Below are 16,867 nucleotides of genomic sequence, written 5' to 3' on the forward strand. Positions count from 1 at the left end.
CTAATGCTAAAAAAAACGAACTATAGATATCTTACTCTATCTAACGTAAAAGTGTCATTGGTTGCCCGAATTGCGCTGCAAAAGAGACCTAGTTGGTATCTAAACTACTTATAACGTATCTAGAATGAATCTTGTACGTGCCGTCTCTTGTGAATATCTTGAAGTTCGAATACGGCCGTATTAGGCTCTTGACCAACTCTTTATACATGCTTAGGAACTTACCTTGATCATTTGCATGAGTTCGGAGTTGTTTGTCGAGTAGAGATCAGCGTCGAACAGGCAGTAAGTCCCCCCCGGCTCCATGACGCACGTGTCGTAGTCGTCCATGTGATACAGCTCTGGCATTTTGCTGTACTCCGTGACTGGAAAATGCAAATTATAGTCTGTCAAGCCATTTTCGTCAGTAGAAAAGAGAGGCAAATTTTAATGGCTCCTCTACACAATGGCCCAGCGCCGGCCACTCCAAGGCACGCATTTATGAGTTAGAGGGAGCAAGTGATATTGCTGTCTCATTCTACCGCATGGCTGCGTCCCGTGGAGTGGCCGGCGCTGGGCCATCGTGTAGAGGAGCCATAAAAAATATAGGCGCGAAGGGATAAGGGAAGGGGAAGCGCTAGTGGCCTAGCGGTAAGAGCGTGCGACTTTCAATCCGGAGGTCGCGGGTTCAAACCCCGGCTCGTACCAATGAGTTTTACGGAACTTATGTACGAAATTTCATTTGATATTTACCAGTTGCTTTTGGATGAAGTAAAAAATGGTGAGGAAACCGGACTTACAACTTACACATGTAAGTATGTGAAATTTCAAATCAATTGAATACTGGAAAGCGGATCTAATTTTAAACAAACGTTGCAAGTTAAACAAAAGCTTGTAAAAATGAAAGATTTCACCGCTTCGGGCCATGTTTTTCCCATAAGGATAATACTTAGTGTAAAGCCTGAGTGGACGCTCGAAGCGGAGCGTTCGGCGGGCCGTGCAGCGTGGCGTCGGGCTCACAAGTGATTTGAGCAGCGTGCACTAAGGCCGCTCCTATACGTTTCCATTTGTTTAACATGCACGCCGCACGCCCCGCCCCGCTGCACGCTCAACTCGAGCGTCCACTCAGGCCTTACACTTATGGTAACATTCCATTTCTGACTGCAGCTGCACTACTAGTACTGAACGCGTCGCTGTAATTGTCAATTTCCATAGTAAAATGAACAGTAATGCAGCTGTCGTTGGAAATGGACTGTCACCTTGAGAGTGACATTCCATTTCCAACTGCAGCTGCAATACTGTTCATTTCCTTTAGTACCGTTTGGTAACAAAAAATTGGTAACCAGCTTCGAAACGGGAAAAAAATACCTATTCGTAATCTTGATTCCCATTTTGTAGCTGGTTACGAAATTTTGGTTAACCAAACGGTACTAAAGGGTTCATTTTACTATGGAAATTGACAGTGACAGCGACGCGTTTCCATAGTAAAATGAACAGTATTGCAGCTGCAGTTGGAAATGGAATGTCACCTTTAGGGTCACGGCTCACGGTTCAGGTGAAGTTCAAAACTGCAATTATATAAACTGTATCTACGTATCTATCTATCATTCAAATTGAGATATTAACTGAGCAATAACAATCTTTATTATTTCTTAGAACCTAATTACCTAGTACTAGTAGTGACTAGGTAGGTACCTACATAAACACATTACACGATTAGGGTCAAAAACTTTTGAGTTAATAGCTCTACTATGAGTTCCGTGAATGACAGTGAGAAGTGAAGATAGTGAGAAAGTTAAGGAAAATGTATGGAGTAATTGTACAGTGCCTCTACCGGTCACGTAAAGAACTAAAAATTTCAATTTGTACCATGAGTTACAAACGTTTTTACGCGAGTTTTCCATACTTGCCTAACTTCACACCTAAAACGCTCTCTTTCTAATTATATAATGAAAACTGAGCCAGAATTATTCTGCGTAAATACTTTACGCGAGTAAACGTGACAGATGTTATGGAAAAATACGTGCGTTTCCAACGTGACATTTCTGTCAACTTGTAAACACAACAAATACGCAGATTTTTCACGAATATTAATGCAATTTTCAACGTAATATGTATAAATTTATAACAGTATGTGAACTTCAAGCAAAACTTTAAGGGATAAATCAATTAATAGTTCAATAAAAGGCTGATTTAGTACAAAGGTAATGAGCTATACTTGACATCATATTTTTCTATTTCTACTGCTACATTTGCGAAAATCACATTGCTTACGAGCAGTTTTTGGTTTTAGGCAAGAAGCTGATTGAAAACAACATTTCCTTGAAAACCCGGATTGCATCATGTATGCATGCGTATGCATGTAGAAGTTACATATGTATTAACAATTAAGGCTCAATACAAGGAGCGGTACATAGACATGTTGCTGTTTTTGTTGCTGGGTGCACATAACACATAGTAAGAACATACACATAGTAAGAATATTTACACAAGAATTGCTACGTATTTTATTAAGCATTATTATCTTAAATAAAATAAAACATACAAATGTTCTGTGAGTTTATTTATTTTTCTTTACTAAGTAAGTATTATTTTATTTTCCGTTGTTCAAATTATTGTGTTTGGTAGGTACTCGTTTTTCATGTCAACTTGGTAACAGGAAATATAAAACTTTCTTCAAAAACTTTTGCTGGTGGTTCAGAATCTGAAAATTTAAAACACATTTATTGCCAAAAACCCGCTGCGTGGGTTCATTTTGTATTGGAAATGGGGCGCTTGGCACTGAAATATACTCGAGATCATATAGGTACTATAAAATTAAGATCGCTATTAAGGTCATACGTAGGGTCTGTGCGGAAAGAGAAGAGTCGTAGGTATAATGTATGGGCTCCCCTAAATTTCACGACTCTTCCCTTTCCGCACACTCTATTAGATAATGTTACTTAGCAGTAGGAGACGGCCGCTGTCATGATGCGGACTGAAGCGGCCCATTATAATACATACCTATTTTAATATTTTAAGATTTCTTCTCATGTGTGTACTATTTTCATCATAGGTAATAAATATGTAGCCAAAAGTAGCCTGTATAATCGCGCCGTATACTTTGCTTCCTATTTTTTAACACGCAAAGTCATAATTTTAACTCGATTATTAATGATGTTTACGTAATTATCATATTTTGCAATTTTTGTCTTGAATACAATATATTTTAATTTATACATTGTTTACTAACATTGATGTGTTTATTATTTTCGTAACTATGGCAACGTCAAATCTTTAAAAAATTGTAGAATGAAGGTTGAGTCAGTAACAAAGTGACAAAATTGGTCTTAGAGCATTTAATAACTGGAGTGGCCATTGAGTGCTTACTGTTAGGATTTAGGATTAGGGTTCCAAGCAGGAAAGAAAAGCTTGTTTTAACACCATATAGGTAATGTTTATTAATCTCAAGCAAGACTACATAGTAATGGCGTCTCATACGGGAAGAAAGAACACCTACATTTGTTTTATATTGACAACCGAATAAATCAAATATCATAGTCGTAGTAGTCTCGTAGGTATACTCGTAGGTATTTTTTGTTGACATTATTACTTACCCCTCTGCCGAAAAACACAATTGTGCAAACTTTTGTATGGACTGACATGGCTATTTGTACGTTACGTACAAATCATGTAGAAATAGCAATACATTTGACGTCCCCTCCCCCGCAAAAATCGGCAGACTGTTTTGTAAAGAAAATGACAGCGATGACATCTCCCTTCTAAATGCTCTTAGTGGATGGTAGAGGTAAGGAATACAATCTCCATGTAATTAATAATGAAAAAGTGTCCGTCAAAAACCTTAAGAGGGAAGTATACTACGTAATCGTCCATACAAAAAGAGAAGACGTTTTTCCACTTGTAAATACGAATATCTTCCATTCTCCATGATTTTTAGTACGGTATTGATACAATGAAAAACTAGGTTTATGGGTTTTCTTTTTTTCGCTACTCTGGAGAGATTTAGAAAAATTATAATAGCTGACAGCGTACCCACTTTTTGCAAATGTTCTCCCATAAAGGAGTTTTCTCATAAAGTCATAAAGGATTATCCTTACCTCTACCCTCCATATTCACGGCTACCATCAGTATATGTAACATTACTTTCTGTGCATCTCACTTGCACTAATATGCGAGAGCGAGATGCATAGATAGTAAATTACGTAGACGTGAGAAAATGTGTCAATTTTGTTATTTAGTTCTATAGGTGAATCCTAGAGGCGCTGTATAAAACTCCGATATAACTCTTGCTCTGTTTTATAGTATACTTAGAAAGGGACAACATCGTTTGGAGTGGAGTGAAGTTAGGTACATAAGACCGTAAAGAAACGTAAAACGTGACACACGGCACGTTTATTCACTGAAAGTAAGTGAAAAATACTCTGCCAACTGATAGTAGAGGCATTATAAAAAGTTATTTTCACCACACCATCTCGGAAAGGCTTACTTTGCACTTCAAAAAAGCAAAGTTTCATTTTATTCACATGTGAGGCAAAGTAATCAAATGCAAATTTTGAGTTGTTTTCTTATGTTTACTGGTAGAGTTGACCTTTAAATGATGATTTTGAATGATAAATATTTAATAACATTAATTTGGATTTGATTCGGTTTGATTTTGTGTGATATTTTACATTTAATATTTGCTTCGGGTTGGTGTGGTGAAAAATGTTGTGTTTTACTCGGGGTCAAATTTTGTTTAACCCTAGTGCTTTGAAACCCTCGCAACGCTCTAGATTCCATTTTTCGAACCACTTGCTACGCTCGTGGTTCAATTGTGGAATCTTTCGCTTGCTTGGGTATCAATATTAGCACGAGCGGTTAAACAACAACTTTGCCCCCTTGTAAAACAAATAACTATTACCAACTATTACTATACATTTCTGTGGACATCATACAGTTAATTCGCACTAATATGCGATTACGAGCGAGATGCATAGAAAGTAAGTTACGTTCACGCTAGCGTTATGTCAGTACCAAACTGTTGGTAGCTGTACCGCCACCCTTTACCCCCACTCTTTTTGTATGGGCCACTAGTTGCCTGAAATAAATATTTTCATTCATTCATTCATTCATACATTTACACAAACACCCTATTGCATCATATTTTTGTATTATTTTCTCTTGTGAATTTTTAGGACTTTAAAAAGGCGATAGCCGATACAGATAATAAGGCTTGCTTAGTCATGTATTTTTTTTAAACTGTTTAACTTGTTAAAGGGTCATCGGTATAAGGTCTACCCCAAATGGTGGGAAAATGCCGATGTGGGTCGATACCGAGGGGACGCCTTTGCCCAGCCGTGGGACACCAAAGTAGGCTAATTAAAAAAAAAGGGTAAGGTCAAATCATTATAAAATTAAAGCTCTAGAACCTGTAGAATTATGAAATATCTGACGCAAAACATAACCTTGAACACAGAGAGCGGATATTTAAATATCAAAACAAAATCCTGTTCGGTTCTGAGTTGTAACACTTCTTGTAAGCTTGTAACTTAAAACGAGTTCATGGATATTACAAAATAAGTCAGGGCCAATATTTTGCAAAACATGTTAATATGCCTATTAATTTTGTCTATTGCGTAGATGCCAATTTTTTTACATATCTTATCTAGATTTGATATTATTATATCCCATATCCGGGTATGTCCTTATTACGTACGTCCAAAAGAGAGGTATGGGCACTGTGAATATCATGTAACTCCTCTGGAGTTGCTTACGTTACATAGGCTACGGAAACTGCTTACCATCAGGCGGCCCGTATGCTTGTTTACAACCGACGTAGTATAAAACCTAATAATAATTATAAATATGGTAGGTTCCTCACTCTGCGGCCCTGACCACCGGCAGCTTGGGCCTTGCCCCGCTGCCGGCGGCACCCTAGGTTAGGTTTTTTATATATTTATTGTAAGATTTTGTAACTGATTTTATATTGTACTTTTAAACTCACATTTTACTCGTAAAATCCTAACCCAAGACCCCAGATAAATAAAGGAATAATAATAAAATATTATAAAATAACCTAAGTTTACTGAAAGAGAAATAAAGGAGATAATAATAATAAGAATCTCGTGAAAACCGAAAAGGACGAATCCAGCAAGAAAGTATATAAACGTATTATGCCATATCCTCTTTTAAAAATAAATAGTTAAATACAGCTGTCTCGGCGCCAACTACGAGTTCGTAGCTTTTGGCGTCGAGACACTCGGACCGTGGGCTCCTAGAGGAGCGCGTGGGCTCCTTAAGGAGCTCGGTAAGCGGTTAAGGGAGGCAACAGGGGACTCTCGCGCGGGCAGCTTTCTCGCGCAAAGGATTGCCATCGCTATACAGCGCGGGAATGCTGCCTGCGCGATGGGCACCTTGCCGAGGGGCCTAGGCTTAGAAGGTAGGTTTTAGGGATTTTTATTTTTTTGTTATTAGACCAGCGGTGGAACAAAAATGGGTTTTGATAACATTAAAGTTTTTTCTTTTTTGATATGTTATTGTAAGCATGTTAAATAACATTCATGTAAAAAGTTAGAAAATTTTAGGTGGAGCGTTCGGCCATATTTAAATTTTTAATTTTTGCTAAATAACTATGTAAATATAAAATTAAAGTTACAAAAAACTTTAACATATTCAATAACACTTTAATTTATTCACACTATTCGGTTTTTAGAAATCTGGAACAGCTGCTTTCTGGTGAACGTAAAAACAGGAATTATTATGAAAATACAGAATTAGAGTAGCTGATATTGCAAAATTACGATATTATCTATCAACTTAGTATACATGTAAAAAGTTAGAAATGTAGACAATGTGCTTGTCTAGATATTGATTTCTCGTTAAGCAGTATAGCCAATATTGAATTAAAGTTTGTAGAGTTAATATTACACGGTCATAATAAAGATCTTACTTCTCACACAAAAGATTAGAAATATAAAATCACGGCGACACTAAATACTGATACGTAAGTATGCATTCCGAGCTTATATTAAGTTACATTTCAAACGCGCGGCGTTTGCGCGCGCCGCGCTGTGCGCCGTGGCAGGAGGCAGCGATCGACGGTCGCGGCTAGCGGTTAGCGCGGTGCCCTTAAAAATACGCAAAGCGTTTATAAAATTATTATCAATGGTAAATAGTTATTTTACACAGTACACTAATGAAAACTTACCTTCCCTTATTTATTTCTATATGTACTAGGGATTGCCCGCGGTTTCGTTTACGTAGAATTCGTTATCGTGTTAAGTACAGAAATAATAGATACATTTGAAAATTATTTTAGGTGCATTGTCATACAGATAACTACCCTTGTTAAAGTATTCTTCAAATTCAATACACAGGTGTCATTTCAATATAATTTTGCGTAATTTGGCGCTTTTAGGTTATAAATGACTAGCGACATATATTTTTTAAGAGCGATCATCTCCGATAATATTTACTTTATCATAAAATCAATTTCAAACTGACGTTATTCAATATTTATCATTTTAAAGTCAATATTACCAACCAACTGATCCAATTTACCTACGGTAACAACTCAAAATTTGCATCAAATTAAATGCCACTTTTCTTATCCGTTACGAACAATCAAGAGGGCCTTTACGAGCTGATGTGGTGAAAATTTTATTTAACCTTCGTCCCTTGAAACCTTCACTACGCTCAAGGTTCAACTTTACGAACCACTAACTACGCTCGTGGTTCAATTTTAGAATGTTTGAATTTGTGAATGCCTCGAACAGCCAAACTGTGGAATGAACTGTCCGATACGACCTTCAAACCTTCAAAGACCCCCATCTTAAAGGTCGGCAACGCGCTTGCAACCCTTCTGGTGTTGCGGGTGTCCATGGGCGGCGGTAATCGCTAACCACCAGATGATCCGTCTGCTCGTTTGCCTCCTATTTAATAAAAAAAAATGTTTCGCTTGTTTGGGTATCAATATTAGCACGAGCGGTTAATCAACAACTTTTCCCCTTGTAAAACAAATAAATAAGGTAGATGAGGTGCAGGCATATGAGGCCCGGCGGGTAACAAGGCCCAGCATTCAAAAATAGCAGTTGCTCCCTATTATTCCCAATTATTCTGAATTTGTACTTGTTGCTAAGAAGGCCCACTGTCAGTGCAGGTAAAAAGGTCTAGTCCCGGGCCTTATTGAACGTATGAGATGAAATATTAGATTAAAATATTTTAAGATAATTTTCAATATTTTTAATCTCTTATTAATAAGGTCGATTTGAAGAAACTTCTATGAAATTATGACTTATAAATAACACTTGCACTGCGTGGGCTGTCAAAATTGCTGCAGACTTTTCTTGGTCTAACTCTAATAATTTTTCACTTGCTTTATTGACCTAAAGACGTTTTAAAGAATCAAAAAGTCTAATAACATTGAGGCACTTATACTTTTTAAAGGCAGTAACTAATTACAAGTGACTTTTTTTTGTTAATACATAGGTAGGTATTTACGATCATCATCATATATTTAAGAGTATGACTCTTGTCGGTGGAGCAAATTCCATGTTTGGCGGTCCTCCGCCTTCTCTTTGACAGCCCGATACGACACGACTTTGATCTTTTCCTTTATTTGATCCATGTACGCTCTCCTTGGTCTTCCCCTCTTCCTGTTTGCTTCAACTTTCCCTTCTATGATATTTTTGATAAATTCGTCGTGTCGTATCAGGTGCCCAAGCATCCTTCCTCTTCTATTGTCTATAGTTCTTAACAAACTCCTCCTCTCTCCTACTACATAGGCCACACTGAATGTTTTGCACTACTGGCCACTGGTAAACATTTAAATTATGAATTGTATATTTAAAAAAAATACAGGCTTTTGATTATGGAATGTGACAAATGTTGGCGACAAATCGATCGTCTTTTGTTTTTAATGGCTTGTCAAAGTAAGTCAGTGCGTTGAACGTGGCTTTAACGCGAAAATATTTTTAGAGCTATGATTTTGTTATGATTTTAAAAGTTCGCTTACTCCGCAAGAGTGTAGTGCTTGCCTTCAAAATGCTTTTGGGATTGAAGCACCACATCTGAGCATCGTGAGGCGTTGGTATGGTAAATTTAGTAGAGACAGTATTATTCTAGATAATGATTTTCGTGAAGGTCGACCGTCCACGGCGATCATTCAAGGAAACGTGGCTACTGTGAGACGACTCATTGAAGAAAACCCACGAATCACCTATGACGAAATTTGAGGACAATTAGGGATAGGTATGAGACAAATACAAAAGATTTTACAAGAATATTTAAAAGTCGGGAAGCCTTGTTGTCTTTGGATTCCTCACGAATTAACTTCAGTCCAAAAACAGGTACTTTTTGACTGGTGCCGAGAAATGCTGCGTAAGTACAAGCAAGAAAGTTCAAATGCTGTATATAACATCGTTAGAGGAGATGAAATCTGGATTTACTGCTACGATCCGGAAAAAAGGCATTAGTCCAGTCAATGGGTCTTTCGAAGGTGACAGGAGGCCCATAGAAGTTCAACAAGCCAAAAGCGTTGCCAAACATTTTTATCGTCCGTTTTTTTAAACGCGACTTTTTTGTACCGTACTTTTAAATAATAAAAGAACGTTAAATACTGAGTAGTACACTACCATTTGTGTGCCCGCAGTCATTGAAAAAGACCGCGAGAGACGACCGAGAAGCCGCATCCTCCTGCGTCATAATAATGCGTCCACCGATACCGCAATAAAGGCAAAAACATTTTTTCATTACGAAAACGTGGAAAATGTCTCTTATACGGATTATAATCCAGACATTGCACCCTGTGACTTCTATCTATTTCCCAAAATTAAGGATTTAATTTGGGGTTTGACATTTAAGACCCCGGATAAGGCAGTTACTACGTTTCATCACCACGTCGAAAACATGCAGTCAAGTGATTGGGCCTCATGCTTCCAAAAATGGTCTGAGCGAGTGAATATGTGCATAGAATGTAAAGGGAAACATTTTGAGAAGCAATAAATGTATTATTATGGTTATAAATGATTTTATTCAAAAGTTACGCAAAACTTTCAGTGCGGCCCTCGTATGCGTAAAACCTCTTCGTTAGTTTTCTTTTCTTTTACGATAGAATTGCGAAAAATAGATATTTTGCAACGAGTGACGAATTTTAAAACACGGTCAAAGGGAGTGTTTTAACGTGCTTATTATAGCACCGGTCGTAATGTAGCACCAGATGTACTGTAAAAATTATGTTAAAAGATAATACTTACTGTTACGACTAAATATTTTTACTGTAAAAAAATATCCCACCAAACACATTTTCATGTAAATTTTGTTGCTAAGACGAAACCATAAGACTCGCACTGTCAAAAAGTTGTCAGATCTCTTGTCGAGCCAAGCTTCAAACTCTACAAGCCCTAACTTCACTAACTCTACACCTTAGTCAAAATATGTGGCTTGGCTGTTTCGCTACCGCCACATGGGCATAAGGTGAAAAATTTATTAAATTCATTATTTTTAGGGTTCCGTACCTCAAAAGGAAAAATACTGAACCCTTATAGGATCACTCGTGTGTCTGGCTGTCCGTCTGTCACAGCCTATTTGCTCCGCAACTACTGCACCAATAAGTTGAAATTTGGTATACACATGTAAGTCTCTAGCCCAAGGACATACACGTAAAGTAAATAATAGAAATTCAAATAAAGGGGTCACTTTTGAGATGAATGATAAATAGAAAAAAAAAAAAAACTATATCTTGTTATAATTAATATAAGAGAATTAGAATATGAAATAATATAAGAGAATTTTGTTAGAATTTTAATTAGTAGAAAGATAGATATGTATATTGTCATGTTATTTTCTCGAACTCCCCATCGGCATACAAACCTCCTCAAGGTTTTGCCCACGATGGGTCTTGTAATAATAATGTACTTTATTTAGCTTATTGTTCAATAAATTAAAAAAAAATATATATATATATATATATATATATATATATATATATATATATCAAACGAAGGGGCTCATTGTAAGAATCTCAGATATATTTTTTCATAATTTTAAAATAAATAGTTTAGAAGTGATTTAAGAAAATACGCAAAAAATGACCATTCCCCCCTCCCCCCTTATCTCCGAAACTACTGGGTCTAAAATTATGAAAAAAATACACATATTAGCTCTCTTCCTATAGATGACAGGAAAACCTATTAGAAATGTGCAGTCAAGCGTGAGTCGGACTTAAGTACCTAGTTTTCCGATACCTACGGGTTTTTTAAAGACTACTCACTTTTCTCTTAAAAAAATATATAGTTAAAAATTGTGTAATGTACAGAACCCTTGGAACGCGAGTGCGACTCGCATTTGGGCGGTTTTTGTATTATACTTACATACAATAGTTCTTGTAGAAACGAAACGGCCAAGCCACACACTTTTGGTGTAGAGCTAGTAAAGTTAGAGGGCTTGTAGAGTTAGAAGCTTGGCAAGAGATCTGATAACTTTTGACAGTGCGAGCCTTATGGTTTCGTTTGGGCAACATTGTACATCAAAATGTTTTTGATGGGATTTCACTTCTTTTTGTAAGTTGTTTATGACAATCTTCCATCCCCTAATTTAAAGGGTTGGGGGTGATTTACTATTAAAAATCCTGAAATAAGTATCTGGGGGCATCTGTTACACAATGTACTTCTTACTGATTCCCCATATAACCCTTCACCCCGTAAGGGTAAACTTTGGGGTTGAAATCTGCCTTCACCCCGTAAGGGTAAACTTTGAGGTTGAAATCTATTCTATATCCTTCCCCATGACAATACCTATCTACATACCAAATTTCAACTAAATCGGTTCAGCGATTATTGATTTCCCATACAAAATTAAACCCCATCTTCATCCCCTTAGGGATAATTTTTTTTTGAATTTATTTGTTGTTTGTGTACTAAAACTATCTTACATACCAAATTTCAGCTTCTTAGAGGACTTCAGGAAGTACCCGGTATTGATGATCATCAAGTGAGTGAGTCAGTGACGAAATCGAAGTTTTTAGATATGAATAAAATCTAAAGTATAAGAGCTATGCAATTGATATGCTTAATAAGTCCGAGAACTTTGTTTATCTGGTATAATCCAACCCCAAGTTATGAGGGTTCCAAAAAACGACGAAGCGCTTCGAGAAAAGGTAGATAGTGCCCTTGCGCTTTTCTCGTCTTGGCGGGGGCACTGCCGTGCCCCCAGATGTTAAAAGATGAGACTACTGTAACTAATAAAGATTTATGTTTAGTTACCTACTATTTTCGCGTAAACTAGACAATTTTTATATCTTTAGTTATTAAGACCCAAAATAATTATTTTCACTTATTATAAATAAATCCTCCTGTTATGAAGTATCAAATATTGTTATTTGTATATGTATAAGTCTTAAGTTAAAAACAATAAAATCTGTTATTACCTACTGTCAAAATGATTATTTTTTGCGGGATTAAGTAATACACTGGTAGTGTTCAATAAGGCCCATAATAGGACTTTTATAAAAGGTATATTTTCCAAGAGTATCGTAATATTTTTATAACTATTTTGGTATAATGAAGAAACTTAAATAAATGAGAAACCTATTTGAGTGAGTTTTTCATACTTCATATCCTGTTTATTAAAAAAAACCATTTTAATTTAAGGTGGGCTGTATATAGGCATATACGGCCCACACGGAATATACAATAAGGTAAGTGAGGCCACTTACCTTATTGTATATTCAGGATGTATACCGTGTAATATTGATCAGTTGGTTTATAATATACATATTATGATATTGACGTTGAATAGGACAGGACATGACAATAGGAACCAGAAATAGGTATAGTTGGTCAAACCAATTTGTCAGTAAATAAAAACAAAAAAACTATATTCATCCTTTTCTTTTGGGTGCTAGTACTAGTGTAAGTCAAAGATAGTATGATGATTCTCCCTGTCTATGTTTGAAATGAGACAGTCCTTTGACAAACTATGTATAGTAAAAAATAGTTGTGAATATCTTGTACATTTTTATTACAATATTAGTCAAGATAATGAAATATAGCTGGTCAAGCAAATCTTGTCACTAAAAAAAGGCGCGAAATTCAAATTTTCTATGGAACGATATCCCTTCGCACCTACATTTTTCAAATTTGCCGCCTCTTTCTACTGACAAGATCTGATTGACCAGCTGTAGGTATTTTTACTTAATAAGATATTTTAATTTCACGTAATGTCCGCATCTAATTTATATATGTGCACGGTAAACAAACAAATGAATGATAAGAAAAGACAGACAGTGTTACTGAGCGGGAGGTGGGGCGAGGGGCGAGGTATAGGTAGGCTATGATAGGCTCTCGAGCGCCGCGCCGGCGACTGACGGACCAGCGCGGCGTATGTATGAATTTCGCGCCTTTTTAACTAGATTTTACTATTACAATGCAAGCTACACACAGAAATTTCTTACTTTCCATAATATGGCTGCGTATATTATTTTATAGTAATAGACTTATTTTTACAGACTCTAATTCAATATTAGATCTTATAGGACAAAAAACGTATATTAATTCTAAAGCATATATCTTATTCTTCTAGCTTTTTAGCTTGCCTATTAACTTATAAATTTAGATATGTTGTTGTGGATTTATTAAACTTTAATTCAATATCGACAAAATAATAAGCTAATTGTAGTTCGACAAAGAAGCACGTTAAAAAAAATTCTAATAATTTTACATTATAAAGCGTCATACATATTATAAACAATGGAACTTAAACATTGCACTTTAATTCAATATTAAAAAATCATTACTAAAAATATATAAATACCTAATTTATATCTAACGCTCGTTCTAACTTTTCATCATATATAGCATATATGCTTAAAAATATGTCCTATATCAGATAAGTATCACTTTTTCAACTTTAGAATTATCAAAACTTTTAGTGCAAAAATCCGGTCCCACTATTGAGCTATATGTTTAGTTTTAGTTAATTTATTTTATAAGGTACCTACTTGTATTAAGTTTGTTATATTTACGAAATTCTTTTTTCATTAAATGTTTATAGGTACGTGTTAGTTATATTTTGGGTGTTAAATAACCAATGTCTAAATTTACAAGACATTATCAAGTTATGTTAGCAATTACAAGACTATCGAACCAGTGGCGCCCTCATTTAGGGAATTGCGTTTTCTAATAAACCAATTAATGTATGTATAAATCAGTTTATTAAATACATACTATAGTTGTCTTGCTGATTCCCCGACTTTTGGTCTTTCTAGTTTTATTTTATTTTATCACATCACTTAAACGGAAAAATGTGGCCACCATTTTGCGTTTAGTTGAAGGGGGGTTTTCAGAAAAATGGTACCGTTTACTTTTTCGAAAAACCATCAGCTTTTGGGTTATTTAGACTCAGAATCACGAGTACCTACGTACTATTGATTGAGACAAAGAAAAAAATGTCTCCAGTTTTTCATACAAATTTTGGGTGTCAGTTTTGTAACGGTCAATACAAAATGTATATGAAAATGCGCTACAAAACTAACATTTTTTTTCTTTTTAAATCGATAGTCCTGGTGATTCTGCGTAGAAATAACCCAAAAGTTTATAGATTTTCGAAAAAAAGTAAATGGTGCACTTTTAAGTGAAAATGCATTAATTGGCTTATTAGAAAACAAATTTCCCCCAATGAGGGCGCCACTGGACGGTCGATGCATTTTAATAATTAAAGCTCATTACATTAATTTTAACTTGTTACACCTTCTCATATATATGTTCAGAAAGATTTTTTTTTTCGTATAATTATTACGAATATAGGTACTGTACCTAATGAAATTTACAGAATATTGCTAATTTTTAGCATTAATTTTCACACTCAAAATTCAAATGATAACGTTTGCTAAGATTTATTCAATAACAAAACTTATAAACCTTAAAATTTATTTATTCATTTTATTAGTTTAAATTTATTTAGTTTAAACTTAATTTTAATAATTGTTAATGATAACTAAATTAACTCACAATTTAAATGATAAATAACTCCAGAAGACTGATGAAGAAGGAACATCAGCAGTAAAAACTTCATTTTGTCTTTTTCACTAACACAAAAAAAAAACTAAAACAACAGTCACTCTCGCCGTCACTGTTGAAATTAACGAAAATGTTGTGCGCAGACGCAGCATGAATGGCGTAACTGGCTAGGGCAGGTTTGGTTGTAGAGACGAGGTAAGATAGACTGTTAATGGGAAAGGGGACGGTCGCTTCGCCATAAAAACGTGGCCCCCATTTTCCTCTCTGAATATTGACATTATGGTAAATAATTTTATGTATTTTAACCATAGCTATGTGTGATGTTTGATTTATTTACATTTTTTGATTATTGTAAAAATTAGGAGTGATAAACAGATTTCATACAAATTTTTAAATGCTCCTATTTTTTGTAATACTTAAAAATTCGATAAAAATCAAACGTATGGTCATAGCTGTATTTGATGTACACAAAAAATTGTGTCAAAATATTTTTAGTAATGTTACTTAATATCCAGAGACTGGTCCTCAAGGTCCGAAGCTGCCGGCCTAGCCAAGGTTACAATCGCTATCGCTTCGACAACGAAAAGCATTATGTCTCTCTATCACTCTTCCATATTGGTGCGACAGTGACAGTTGCGTTTCGATCGCTACGGAGCGTAAGCGATCGGCATCTTGGCTACGCGGCCTGGTCCGAAGACATAAAACCTATTCTATTCTATTCTATTACCTAAATAGCGGGAAACCATTGGATGGAGACAGGAGAAGACAGAGAAAGTTGGAAAAAACTGGAGGAGGCCTTCACCCAGACAGGGATCCAATATCCATATAAACAAATACAGTGAAACCTGGATAAGTGGGATCTCAAGGGACGAGCAAATTTGTCTCACTTAAAGAGGTTTACCACTTACCCAGGCTCCCAGTTAGCCAGGTACAAATAAATTTCTGTCTCAAGTACAGAGGGTCCCATTAATAGAGGTGAGAATAGAGGATATAATCTCAGTTATAGAGATGGTTAATAAGGTATTTACTAATTATCTTTAAAAATAAGGTAAAATAATCCTTGTCCTTAAATATTTTTAAAGTCAGTTTAAATATTTCTTTGAATTTATTTTGAATGATTCTCCAAGGGATAGATATTTCAAAATTAAATTAAATTTGATACGGACTTCATTGCGTATTAGAAATTTAATAAATAAAAAAATATTTTTTCGTGTTAGGTATCAAAATTTCAGCTTTCGTTTCGATAGTTTTAACTACTTACATAAATTAACTAAATCAAACTTGAAGTTGTTTAGACACAATTAGGCAAATGCGGAATTTGTGGATAGACTAAGAGAAGAATACGGAAATTGTTCAATGAAGTCCAAGTTAGAGAGGTCATAGATTGACGTTATCTCAGATACAGAAGTCAATTCCCTATACAATTCAAAAAAACAAATAGGAAAATGTAATCTTATAAATATAGTCTCAGTAAAAGAGGTAAAATACACTCTCGGTCTCAATTATAGAGGTAAATGTGACTATAAAATCACAACAACGAATCCCAGTTATAGAGGTTCGTTTCTTCTCAGTAACAGAGGTAATTCAGTGCTAAAGTGTCGGGACCGCACCATGAGTCCCAGCTATAGAGATTTCTCACTTATCCAGGTCCCACTTAACCAGGTTTCACTGTAAAACGACTCGCTCAAAAATACATAGCCAAACTAAAAGGAATATGGAAGAAAAGGCTATGATATAATATATAATATAATATCCAGAGAGGAAAATGAGGACTACGTTTGTATGAAAAGGCGATTTAGCGAGAGGAATTATCAGCTGAGCCCGTTCTCAGATTTGAGAATTTTAGTTAAATATTTCCATCGCGCTGACAGGGGTGGCTAATAAAATTCGTGCGACAA

General features: G+C 35.5%; 1 protein-coding gene across 1 annotated transcript in view; it reads right to left on the reverse strand.

Annotated features, from left to right (window-relative positions):
• LOC134671691 (nose resistant to fluoxetine protein 6-like) overlaps nt 1-15,629 on the reverse strand; it is a 50,924-nt gene extending 35,295 nt beyond the window's left edge. Inside the window, exons 1-2 of the mRNA XM_063529517.1 lie at nt 14,961-15,629; nt 223-362 (exon numbers count right to left, since the gene is read on the reverse strand). Coding sequence (XP_063385587.1) covers nt 223-362; nt 14,961-15,024 — 204 coding nt within the window. The 5' untranslated portion in view covers nt 15,025-15,629. The remainder of the gene's footprint in view (nt 1-222; nt 363-14,960) is intronic.
• Nucleotides 15,630-16,867: the final 1,238 nt, after the last annotated feature.

This window comes from Cydia fagiglandana, chromosome 16 (assembly GCF_963556715.1).
Source record: "Cydia fagiglandana chromosome 16, ilCydFagi1.1, whole genome shotgun sequence".
Taxonomy (NCBI): Eukaryota; Metazoa; Arthropoda; class Insecta; order Lepidoptera; family Tortricidae; genus Cydia; species Cydia fagiglandana.